Source organism: Vombatus ursinus, unplaced genomic scaffold, assembly GCF_900497805.2.
Source record: "Vombatus ursinus unplaced genomic scaffold, bare-nosed wombat genome assembly UNPS02014807.1, whole genome shotgun sequence".
Taxonomy (NCBI): Eukaryota; Metazoa; Chordata; class Mammalia; order Diprotodontia; family Vombatidae; genus Vombatus; species Vombatus ursinus.
Window position 1 is genome coordinate 59,496,031 of NW_020954585.1, and position 13,141 is coordinate 59,509,171.

Consider the following 13,141-nt stretch of genomic DNA (forward strand, 5'->3'; position numbering starts at 1 on the left):
TTTTAGTAAAACCACTTAAAAGCTTAAAGAAAGAATGAAAGGATGCATTGATCCAGAGAGAACAGAACCCAAGACTGTAACAATGCACAACTCAGCTGTAAGAATTTCAGTAAGTGGCTGAGTGCCTACAATTACAAGAAAGATTGATCAAACATTTTCTATGGGTAGAACATAGAATGTACAAACACTGGCTGCATTGACAGGTCAGAAGACCAGGAGAAAAGTTCTGATCTAAAATTAAAGGAGTAGATCCAAAAAGAAAAAAAGAGATAACTTTTCAAAGACTTAGGCTTGGGAGCTAGAAATAATATAGGCTGCTAAGATTTGGAGGGTGAGTACTAAACTTCTCCCAAAGCTTTCCTTTACAGGGGTCTGGGATCTGAACTTTCTAAGTAACTCTCCAGTTGCTTTCCATAAGCAGCTCTGCTTGGCTTGGACTCAATGAAACATTACACCCCTGTACCCGGTACCCTTGGTACCCACCCCCACTCTGACTTTTCAACTTCCTTTTGTGTGCTGTCATCCTCCAACAGACTGGAAGCTCCTTGAGGGCAGGTACTGTCTTTCTTTTTTTGTATGTGTATCCCCAGTGCTGACAGTGCCTGGCATATATAGTAGGCATTTTATAAATGTTTACTAAATTGAATTTATTGAATTGAATAATGACTTTAAAAGTCTGGGGTTAGGTGATGGAATTGAGTTTATGAGCTAGAAAGGAAAATGTTTTATACTTTAATGTGTTCAAGTGGTTAATATGGAACTATATTTGTAATTTACTCTACTGTCTATGTTTTTATATCACAACACAGAAAAGAGTAGTCATATACTTTAACTATCCATGCTAACAGAAAAAGAGGGGCCCAGGTGAGTCAGCCACATTCATTCTTTCATTCTTAGCTCTGCTCCTGACTTCTCAACTTCAAAACCATGCTCCCACCAGATACTTCCATTCCCATACCCAATTTTTAGCTCCCTTTTGTGTGCTATCTTAGAATGTAAGCTTCTCAAGGGCAGGGGACATTTGTGCCTCCCCGCCCCCCAGTCCTTCATCCCCAACACTTAGCACACTGTCTGCCACATAGTAAAGTAAGTGCTCATTTACTTTTATGAACGGAACTCATATTCTCCTAAGAATAAAGTTCTCCCCTTTGATCCCTGAATAGTGGCAGCACAAAAGATTAACTCAAGGCAAAGAATAGTCTTTGGGAGGTAGAAAAGATAAAAAGAATAGAGATAACAAAATAAGTATCACCTCCAATTTTCATTGATTATTGGTAGGGCTTCCAGTAATGATAAAAGTTTTCTTATTCTTTAGATTTCATTCAGAATAATGAGTGAATCTTGACATTAGGACAGCAATTAAATCAATAATATTACCTGAAGAAGGATGAAACTGGGATGGAACCGGTAAAGAAATATTCGGAACTGAAAGTGTAAAAACTTCTGCAGGAGACTGAACAGAGGGTGTATCTTCTGCTGGTGGTGTAAAATCTATTTCATCATCAAAATTATCTTCAAACTCCTAAAAAAAATGTTGGGGTAGAAGAGAATAAACATATCAATTATGTTGATTTATTAATAAGAAATGTTTCAACTATTCACAGCTAAAAAATGGACAGAAAGGCAGTATGGCAAAGTGAACAGAGAGGTTCTATCTTGGAAGTCAAAAGAAGTCCTGGCTCTGACCCATGTTAGCTGTGTGACCAAGAGCAAGTCATTTTTCCTTTTATTACGTAAGACAACTCTAAAAGAGTGAGATATAAAGGAGTTGCTAATTTGTTCTAGTGGAGAGAATTTGCATCCTGGGAGTTCCCTGAACTAATGGATTCACTTAAGAAAAAAAGAAAACACTTATGACTAAATTACATTGTCAGAAAATTATAAATTTTACCATCACTTCAATTGCAGAGGACTCAGAGGACTTCTGATTTCTCTTCCTACTGTGAGGTTCTATGAAGCAATGCCAACCAAACAAATAGAAGACTATGCCTGGTCACTGAAAGGTGTATGGTCCCTCAGTTAATATGTCAGAAGCAGGACTTGAATACAGATTTTCTTAATTTAAAGGACTCTTTTACCACCATAACCACTATAGTATCCTGCCTTCATGCATACAAAAAAATTATGTCTAAAAGTTACTTAGATTTCCAAAATATTTATGACTTTAAAAATACCATGTCATTCAATTCATTTATATGAAGCTAGATATAAAATGAGAAATTATTTTCAATGAACATTTTCACAGATTCCAATAAAGCAAGTCAAATCAGATTCCTCATATTTTAATTATTTTAATTTTCTCTCCATTTCTAATTGTTGATTTTTGCAAAAAATAAATATAAAAGATATTTTGAAAAGTAGCTTTCATATAAAAAGAAATAAACTAGTTATAAAATCTTTGATCTCTGGAATATATCAAGACTCGAACCACAAGGACTAGTATAAAATGATTCTGTATAATTTGAATTTAATTAAAACTGTCAAAAGTTGGAATTATCTGAAGATAGCACCTTGGAAATTCAGGAAACAACGAAGAAGGGTGTGAAGTGATTGATTAGGCTAAACATAACAAAATTCCTATCTTCAATAAGCACTACAGCATCATAATTTGAGGACTAGCTTAATGCATCTAATAGCTTAAATAATGAACAGTCATGTATATTGTTTTCCCAGCCTCTTCGAGAATACTCTATTTTACTGACATAATCTACCATGTCATGTGACACCATCCAAATGGTCCTAGTTCCCCCATGTATCTGTCTTATAAAGTTACAGTGCTTAAGTGGACCAAAGAATTAATTAATGGAAAATTAAGTCTGTATGATAAGAAAAATCATAAAATATATTTCTTATATACTACATAGCTATATTTTCACATAAGCAAAAGCTTTAATGGATGCTATCACTATTTCCATCTACTAGGTAGACAGGGCAAATGAACAGGGCAACTTCAATATGTGTGTGAGAACATCTAAGTAAGAGAGATCTGCTCAATTTCCCCTCTGGAAGCTATAAAGTTTCTTTCATTAAAATGATTATGTTGTCTAGTTTACCACTTCTTTACACAATAAAGATGCTATAAAAAACAGAGTCAGTGGAAGTCACTGAACATAAAGCATGGTGGAAAAAAAAAATGTGTTTCACAGGTTTAGGGTGCTAATATGATGTAGATAACAGAAGAAACTCTAGAATAGAAGTCAGGAAATTAAGTTCTGGTCCCAGCTCTATGACTTAAGAGTTTTGTGACCTTCACCCCTCTTTCTTCACCCAAAAAAGGAGGAGACTGATTATGTGATTTCTTTTTTTTTTTCTTGGTGAGGCAATTGGGGTTAAGTGACTTGCCCAAGGTCACACAGCTAGTACGTGTCAAGTGTTTGGTCTAAGGAATTTGAACTGAGGTCCTCCTGACTTCAGGGCCGATGCTCTATCCACTGCGCCACCTAGCTGCCCCAGTGATTTCTTTTTTCAAAACAGATTTTTATATCACCTACATTTCTCTCTATATCCTTTCCTCCTCACTCTTCCCAGAGAGCCATCTGTTATAACAAAAAAATTTTTTCCAAAAAAAAAAAAAAAGAAAAAAAAAAAAGAAAAGAAAATATAGCAAAACCAACATATTGAAAAAAACCTGGCAGCATTAGATGCAATGTCCCATACCCCTAAACCCTTAGCTCTGCAAAGGTATCTTCTCATATTTCTTCTTCGGGGCCAAGCATACTTCTAATTTCGCAACATTTGGTTTTGATTGTTTTTGACTAGTTGATTTCTAATGTTCTTTCCAGGGCTAAAATAGCTAAAATTCCTATGTCCTATATTTGTCCTAAAAAGTTCAACAAACTATAGTTGGAACATCATTAGAATCAGAGAAATTTTAAAAAGATGGCCAGTTCATTTTTACAGATGAATAAACAGACTAAGAGAGACCGAGCAATTTGCCCAATATTATAAAATGTGTTAGAACTGGGACTGTTAACTGGGGTCTTCTGAATCCCTGACTGAATGCTATTTCCAGTACACAATAATGCCACACCTTAAATTAATGCAACTGACATAACCTCAGGAGCTGAAGACCAGCCAATAGTGATCTTAGACCTAAAAAAAAAACCCATGAAGTTACTTGTACTATCCATCTTTAGAGTAAGTTCTATATGACTAACTCTAAATTCCATAGGAAAAAGGCTATTCCTGTTAACCCCAAACACATTAAAAACTTATTGCACAGACCACTGCACTTCTACTTACAAGACTGCTTGCACACTAATCTCAATGAGATGTGAACTGTCAGGAAAAAAAGGATACCAAACAAAAACTGAAGAAAAGTTTTCTGTTCATGCTACAGTTAAGTCTAACTCTTCCTATCCCTTATCTCCCCTATTCTGTTATTAAGAAAAGACTAAACAGATAAGCAGAATACCCATTTCACTAGTGATTCAAAAGGGCTGGAACATAAGAAAGAAAAGATAATAATAAAACTAACATTTATATAGTATGTACTATGTGCCAGGCACTGTGTTAAGTGCTTTACAAATATTGTCTCATTTGATCTTCACAACACTGTGGGAGGTAGGTGTTGTTAGTACTCCTATTTTACAGATGAGGAAACTAAGGCCAAGAAAGATAAAATGAAGACTATATTGGAGCAGTGACCACAGTTAAAGGTCAGAATTTAGGTGTGGCTCCAAATGACCAGGCTTCTATTAACGGAATTATTCAGACGAGAACTTGGATAGCCAATAATAAGATACCGTGCTAAATTATGATGATGAAATGAATATGAAATTTTAAAATAGAAAATTAACAAACTCAAAGTAAGCACAAAAGAGAGAATGTTGAAAATTTCAGAATAGATAAATTAGAAATCAAATAAACAATAGAACTGAATTAACAAAGTTAAAATCTGAGTCTTTGAAAAAGACTAACAAATTTAATAAACTTTTAGCCACCCCAAGAGGAGGAAAAGCAAATTATCAAAATAAGAGTATAAGATAAAATCACAATAAATCCAGAAGAAATAAAAATTATCAGAATCTACTGTATGCATATTTACATTCCAATAAAACTGAAAATTCAAAAGGAGGCTAAAAAAAAGAAAACAAAAAATCCCACTTAAATTACAGAATAATAAATAGACATCTCAATCAAAAATTTTTTGGGGGGTGAGGTAACTGGGGTTAAGTGACTTGCCCAGGGTCACACTGCTAATAAATGTCAAAGTCTGAGGCTGGGTTTGAACTCAGGTCCTCCTGACTCCAAGGCCAGAGCTCTATTTACTGTGCCACCTAGCTGCCCCTTCAATCAAAATTCAGAAAGGGAAAGTGAACTAGCTGTAAAACCATTTACTAAAGGGGAAAAAGCTTGGTCAAGATGGATTTACATAAGAGTTCTCTCAAGCTTTTGAGAGAACAATTAATATCTATACACAAAAATTATTCTCAAAATTTGTGAAGGAAAACATTCAACCAAATTCCTTTTATGAGATATAGATAGTTCAAATATCTAAACTGGGGGGTACATAACATTATGGACCATATTATTAATAAATGCTAATTCAAATTTTTAAAATAAAATCTTGGCCAAAAAAGCCATAATAAATTATTTAAAAAATCATTCAATATAATCAAGTTGAATTCATACCAGGGATACAAGGGTGGTTCAATATAAGGCAAAGAGTTAACATAATTAATATTATTAAAAACAAAACATACCAAACCACATCACTAGATGGCAAAAAGGACTTTGACAACACTTATTTTTGCCAAAAATCCTACAAAGCATAGACGTAGAAGGATATACATTTTAATAGGATAAAGTGCATCTATCTAAAATCAAAAGCTAGCATTATGTGCAATATGAGAAAACCAAAAGTTTTTCCAGTACAACTTTCCCCTTTCCCCACTGTTACCTGACAAATCTCTAGAAAAGGTAGCAATGGCAATAAGACAAGAGAAAGAAATGAAAGACATAAAGACAGGTAAAATGGAGATGAAATTATATTTATCTACTGATAGCATGATGATTTATTTACACAATCTTAGGGGAATCAGGAAAGAAACTGAGACAATAGCTTTGTTAAAGTAGCAGTTTATATAATAAACCCACAAGAATCAACAGTACTTCTACATAGCAACAATAAAATCCAGAAAACAATAACAGAATGGGAAGTTCCATGCAAAATAACTACAAAATGCATAAGTTTTAAGGTAGTCAATCTATCAAAGCACATTCAATAGACCTATATAGTTACAATTACAAAATGCTCTTTACAGAAATAAACCATTCAAAAGGATGGTCTATGTCCATGAGTGGGTCATACCAATATAATAAAAATAACAATATTACTGAAATTAACTTACAGATTTAGTGCTCTACCAAGCTTCCAATAGGATAACTTGACAGAGCTAGATATAATAACAAAAATCATTGGAACAACAAAAGATCAAGCCTATCAAGGTAAACAATGAAAAAAAATTAGGAATGAAAAAGGAATACTCAAAACTATATTATGAAGGAGCCATCATCAGCACTATTTAGTATTATTTTAAAATAGCAAAGAAAATAAATGAACAGACTAGACAAAGAATCAGAAATAACTAAACCTAATAACCCAGTGTTTGATAAACCCAGAGAGATAAGAGCTCAAAGGAAAACTGGAAAGTGGTCTAGATCAATGTTATATACTATATATTACACAAAATCAAAATGGGTAGATGACCTAAATTATTAAAGATCTAGCCATGAAAAAATAAAAAATAAAAAAAAACAAACAGATGAGAACCAGGCCAGGTACTTTTCACAGCTAAGGCTAGGAAGTGAACTCTTAATAAACAAGCAATAGAGAAAATTATAAAAGGTAAAAAGGATAACACTGATTATATGGAATTTAAAAGTTTTTACATGAACAAAATAAATGCAACTAGAATAAGAAGGGAAGGAATCAACTAAGAAAAAAAATCTTTGTGTGTATTGTTTCTGATAAGAGTCTAATACACAAGAGATAAAGACAACTAAAAGAAATTTGTAAGACTAAAAGCCATTTCCATCAGAAGAAAAGGATATGAACAAACAGTTCTCAAAAGAAGAATTGTAAACTATTAACAACCCTATAAAAACACTACATATTGCAAATAAGAGAAATGAAAATCAAAACTCTGAGGTATCAATTCACACTCAGAAAACTGTCAAAAGATAAACAGAAGACAAGAATAGTCAATGTAGGAGGTATTATGGAAAGATGGGCATACTAATGTATTATTGGTAGAGTTGTGAATTAATCCAACCATTCTAGAAAACAATTTTGAATTATCCAAAGGAGGTAAACGACAAAGTCTTTATATACACCAAAATATTTATAATGGAATCTTTTGCATTCTAGCAAAGAATTGAAAACAAAATGGCTAAACAAGATTTGGCATATGAAAGTAATGGAATATTACTACAGTAGAAGATAGGATGAATAAAGATAAATAAGAATTATGAAATCAAATGATGCGAAGTACAGTAAATAGAACTAGGAATAAAATATACATAAGACAACAGTGTAAATGGAAAAAACAACAACAAAACAGTTGAAAATATTTTGAAATTATAACGGCCAAGTTTGGCCCTAAAGAAGAGCTAATGTCAGAATTTTCTGATATGTTGTTGAGTTTTACTGAATTGTTTCCCCCCCCCCTTTTTCCTTCTTGGTTATGGGAGATGGCTCTCTGGGATCAGAAGGTGAGTAGAACACACTGCGAAATGTAGCTTACATAAAAGCATGATATTAATAAAATTTTCTGTATGGACACAGATTTTTCTCTCTGCATATAGATTCCCAGAGCTATAACCCTAAGGTAGCTTGGTCACTAAATTAACAAAAATGATTTTAATGCGATGATACCAATATCCGACTCACTTGAACAAAATAAAATCTTTAAAAGACAAATAAAATTATCACTGTTAATGATTATTCCGACCCCCTTTATTATGACTGTTTCATTCTACTAGCATTTCTGAGTTATCTTTCCCACCAGGAATACTAAACCTTCCTCTTGTAACAACAAAAAGAGGTTACCAAAACAAACTGGCAAAATGACGACATTGTAACAGCGTGTATAACACTTCACTGCCCAGGTAGTCACCCTACCTCTGTGCTCCCAGGAGGAAAGCATGTTTGGTATGATTCTTTTCCTAGAGCCGTGCTCTCCCCCTACTTTGTATGGATTGAATCCCAGTGATAAACACAGAGTTGGTAACTTTCCTGTGCTACTAGATTGGAGCAAAGTAGCACCTGCCAGAGAAGTTCATATAAATTAGAAACATCCATTCAATACACACAGATGGTTTTGATTACAAAGCTGCTTTTATAGATCAAAGCCAAGAAAATACTTGCTTATAAAGATTTTACAGTATCCAAACCAGTGGTCCTTAGTCCTTCTGTGGTAATACTAATATATGGTTAGCTATTATTATTGTTAATATATGGATCCACAAGTAACACTGAATTAAGGGAAGTTTTCCACATGATAAATAAACATAGAATAACCAATAAAATCCAGGGAATGACCATTGAAAATATTTCCTTTTTAAAAAGCAAAACTTTATAGCTAAGGTTCTTAACCAATCTCTACCTTTTGGGGCCTGAATTTCCTCATCTGTAAAATGAACTGTTTGGATTACATTATTTTTAATGACCTTATGAGCTACCATGAGATCTCAAAGCTTAAGGCAATTGCTACTACTATTCCATTTTCAGTAGTATTCCTCTCCAATAATATTTAGATATTTTCCTGGAAAAGCCTATCCTTAGGGAGATCAAGACTTCTGGAAATCATTTGAAGTTAGACATCGAAGTTATCTAGTCCAACCTGAAGCTGAAGGATGAAATGTCCTCTAAAAAATATCCCCAAATGATCATCTAGTCTGAAATGAAAAATAGCTCAACTTCAGAAAAAGTTTGCAGACATCTGTTCCATAGCAATCTTAACAAAGTAACACAAATTTACTAGTCAAAAAAGTCTTACGGGCTTTTTTCCTTTGTTTTAAAAAGAATGGGTCCTCCCCCTACAAGAAATGAATTAATGAACATGGTTTCCTATTTGCAGGGCAAAAATTTAGATTCACTGTAGTAAATACTGTCAAAGATGCTACATATATTTAATATCATTATATCTGAGCTATTTCCAGAATGACCACTTAAAATTTTTTTTTAATGCTCACCTTAAAGTCTATTTCTCGATCTTTACAGCAGGATACACAGTTCACAATCAGCACTACCAATGTCAGTAAACTGCATACAGATAGAACCACAAAAAGTAAGGACACTTCTGCAGCAGCTGGTTCCCCTAAAAAGAAAGAGGCAAGTACTCTTAAAAACAAATGCATTCAAAATTCAATCTTAATCACTGAATCAATATACATGTTCCCCACCCCCAGGCATAAACTAGATCAAATATTAAACAAATGCTATTTAAATGCTTAGAATGAAGCTTTGGCCAACTTAAGAGTCTCATTTAAAGCAATGAATGAGTTATCTGAATGATAATTTGTCAAGTCTGACTGAACATTTTTGGGTTTGGGGCCTACTGATAGATACTATTTTCTCTAAATAAAGAATTTTTCCTTTTAAGTTTAATACTATTCACTAACAGTGCAGCTAATATATCTATGGTGAAATCACAGTAGATTTAAAAAAAAACTGGATTGTGATGAGGTAAATTTTGTTGTAAATTTAGTTCATTCAAGAAAGACCAAAGTATGTCTACAAACAAACAAAAAGCACTAAATTCCCATCAATAATAACTGCACAAACTTGGGTAAATCATTCCTCCCTCTGGGTCTGTTTGTGGGTGTCCTTCAACTGAGGAACAGCTGAACAAACTGCTGTCTGATATATCGAATATCAATGCACCATAAGAAATGACAAGAAGAAATCCAGAGAAACTTAGGAAAACACGAACTAAAACAGAGTAAAGTAAGTAAAACCAGAACAATCTGCATGATGACCACAATAATGTAAAAGAAAACAACATTAAAAGACCTCAGTTTTCCTTAGTCTAGTGACCACCTGTGAATTCAGAGGGTAGAGAGCTTGTCTCTTGACTCTTGGCAAAGGTATGATAACAAACAACAGGATGATGAATGAGGCATTAATTTTAAAATATGCTCAATGTTCCATTTTGCTTAACTATATTTCTCTAGTAGAAAGAGTTCATTGGGGAGTGGGGAGTTACTGAGGAGTGACAGAGAAGTTAAAAAAAATGTGAATAACTCAAAATAATGTAAAAAAAAGAGGCTGGACTAAATGATCTCTACAATGCTTCTATAGCACTATATAATTCTTGTATGAACAAAACCTATCTGTGGATAGTAACGCAGTAATAAGCATTCAAGTGAAAGAATTCTCACAAAACTATTTTGGCTGATAGCAGAACTTAAATCTGTGCTATAAAATATGTATTGCAAAAATCTATGTTAATTGGGCAGCTAGGTGACGCAGTGGATAGAGTACCAGCCCTGAAGTCATGAGGACCTGAGTTCAAACCTGGCCTCAGACGAAACACCTGACACTTACTAGCTATGTGACCCTGGGCAAGTCACTTAAATCCAATAACCCCAAATTGCCTCGCCAAAAAAAAAAAAAAAAAAAAAAAAAATCTGTTAATTGATGAATGTCAAAGGATATCAGAGTACATTCCTCTTGGCAGTACTGTTAAGTTCTTAGCAGTGTAAGACGAATGAAAAATCAATATATTTAAAGATTAAGAAGGAGATTCCAGAGTTACCCTCAATAGCTCATTGTATTACATTGATTTTAAACCTAAGAAATTACTTTCCATATCTGATTTAGGTTAATGCTATCCTTCAAAGTCTTCTTTTCCTAATTCATTCTCTGCATATCTGTCAAACTGATATTCCTAAAATATAGATCTGACAATGGGGTGACATTCTACCCCAACCTTGATTAACTCAAAAATCTGCATGGCTCTCTAATGTCTTCAGGATAAAATTCAAAATCCTCAGTCTGGAACTTAAAGTCTACCACATCCTGACTCCTGCCGATTTCATTTCATATTACTCCTCTTGGCAAACTAGTCTACTGTTCCCCATACACAACGTTCCATCTACCATCTCTTTGCCTTTGTACAAGGAGGTCCCAAGGCTGGAATGTACTCTCTTCCTCATCTCTCAATCACAGAATCCCTCGCTTCCTTCAAAGCACATCAGGTGCTATCTCCTACACAAGACTTTTTCTAATCCCCCTCAATTTCTAAAACACATATTATATTGATCTTAATCTGTAAAATTGTGTATATAGCTTGCATTTACTACTTGCGTATTTCTGGAATGTAAGCTCCTTGGGAAAAGGGATTGTTTTCTTTTTATCTTTGTAGTTCCAGCCCCTGCCACAGTGCATTGCAGATACTCAATACTTAAATGGTTTTAAAATGTCATCAACTAGGAAGTTCCTCTAAAAACCACAACCTATCCTTATCTGCCTGTCCTATATGACTTGTCCATGTCTTCCTGTAAGTGCAGCGAAGGGGTCCATCCAACATGATGGAGGCCTACCTGTTTTCTCTCAGTATCAGGAGGTGCTGGTATACTCTGGTCACACAGTTGTCTTCCTGCACCCCTGCAACATGACCATCAGTACATCTCTTCTAATCGTGTATTTTCTTGAAGACATCTTTTACTCTGGTTCTTCTGTGATGTTCCTTACTAACATGTAAAGCAAGCTCACAAACATTATGTGACTCTCCACTGCCTTCTGTGTGACGTTCATTTTTAATTCATTAGAAACCATTATATTCTATGTTTCATTGCCATGTAGCAAGACTGGCAGAATGATGCTATTTAAAAGATGGTCTGGGATTCCACAGGAAGCTTGGAGTCATTAGAGGAACTATCCTAGGTGATCCTTTAGAATCAGGAAGACCTGTATTCAAAACTTGCCTTATTACTAGCTGCGTGACCTGGGTCCAGTCACTTAACCTCTATAACCCCTGTTTTCTCACATCTGCAAAATAAAAATAATATAGCATCTACCTCACACATGAAGTAATGTGAAGGTCAAATGAAATAAGATATGTGAAGTGCTTTGGAAATCTTAAAATGTTACATAAATTCTAACTATTATCTACAATTTCTCAAAGGCAATTCAGCCTATTCTCCTTCCGTTCAACTTTAGACTCAACTCATCCATTTGTGCTGTATATCTCCAATAGATGCCACTGGATTAGATCTGTAAGCTGTCCATACACATGGATATTGCAACCTGGGCAGTAGACACTTTTCATTCATTTGGTCTTTCCTGAGTGGACGGTCAGATGAAACTCCTGAAATCTCTTCCAAGAAGCTCCACGACATTCTGAATACTGACACTATTTAAAGAACAATGTCATACACAAATAGGAATTTACAGAGAATCTTTCAACTTGGACTGGATTTCCCCCATGAGACACATTTTTGGTGAGTACACATCTTGTTTTATACATCACCTGAACAGAGTTCGGTTTCAGTTCATTTTCTGTTGTTCTCTCTTTCAAGTAATTTTAAGTGATCTGACGTATGAATGGGAGACAATGGTTGGAAGAAAGCCTGTACAGCACAGTTTTGTTATACTGAATCAAATACTTTTTCCATAATTAACAGTAAGTACAATGGGATCTTATATTCCCTACATCTTTCAGTCAACTGCAAAATGACAAATGATCCATTGTGTAATATTGCTTGTGAAAGCCTAGTATTACATATTAATATACTCTTTGAAGATGCCCCCAATTCATGTACAGATAACTCTCAGAAAGCTTTTACACAGAAGGGAGAATGGGTGTATAGGTTGATAGTTATCAATGCGTTTTCTCAGTTGCCTTTGTAGGGGGATGATGGTGGACAATGAGGCCCAAGATTCTCTCTATGTCTTTATTATCTACCTCACTTTCAAATACCTTGCCTATTCTTTTTTTTTTTTTAAAGCAATTGGGGTTAAGTGACTTGCCCAAGGTCATACAGCTAGTAAGTGTCAAGTGTTTGGATCTGAGGCTGAATTTGAACTTAGGTCCTCCTGACTTCAGGTCTGGTGCTCTATCCATTGCACCACCTAGCTGCCCCTTGCCTATTAATTCTTCAATGTTCAAACAGTTGTGGTGCTTCTGGCCAG

General features: G+C 34.5%; 1 protein-coding gene across 1 annotated transcript in view; it reads right to left on the reverse strand.

The window, feature by feature from the left end:
- LOC114052271 (serine/threonine-protein kinase LMTK2-like) overlaps positions 1–13,141 on the reverse strand; it is a 108,018-nt gene that overhangs the window by 58,244 nt on the left and 36,633 nt on the right. Inside the window, exons 2-3 of the mRNA XM_027874809.1 lie at positions 9,199–9,323; positions 1,378–1,522 (exon numbers count right to left, since the gene is read on the reverse strand). Coding sequence (XP_027730610.1) covers positions 1,378–1,522; positions 9,199–9,323 — 270 coding nt within the window. The remainder of the gene's footprint in view (positions 1–1,377; positions 1,523–9,198; positions 9,324–13,141) is intronic.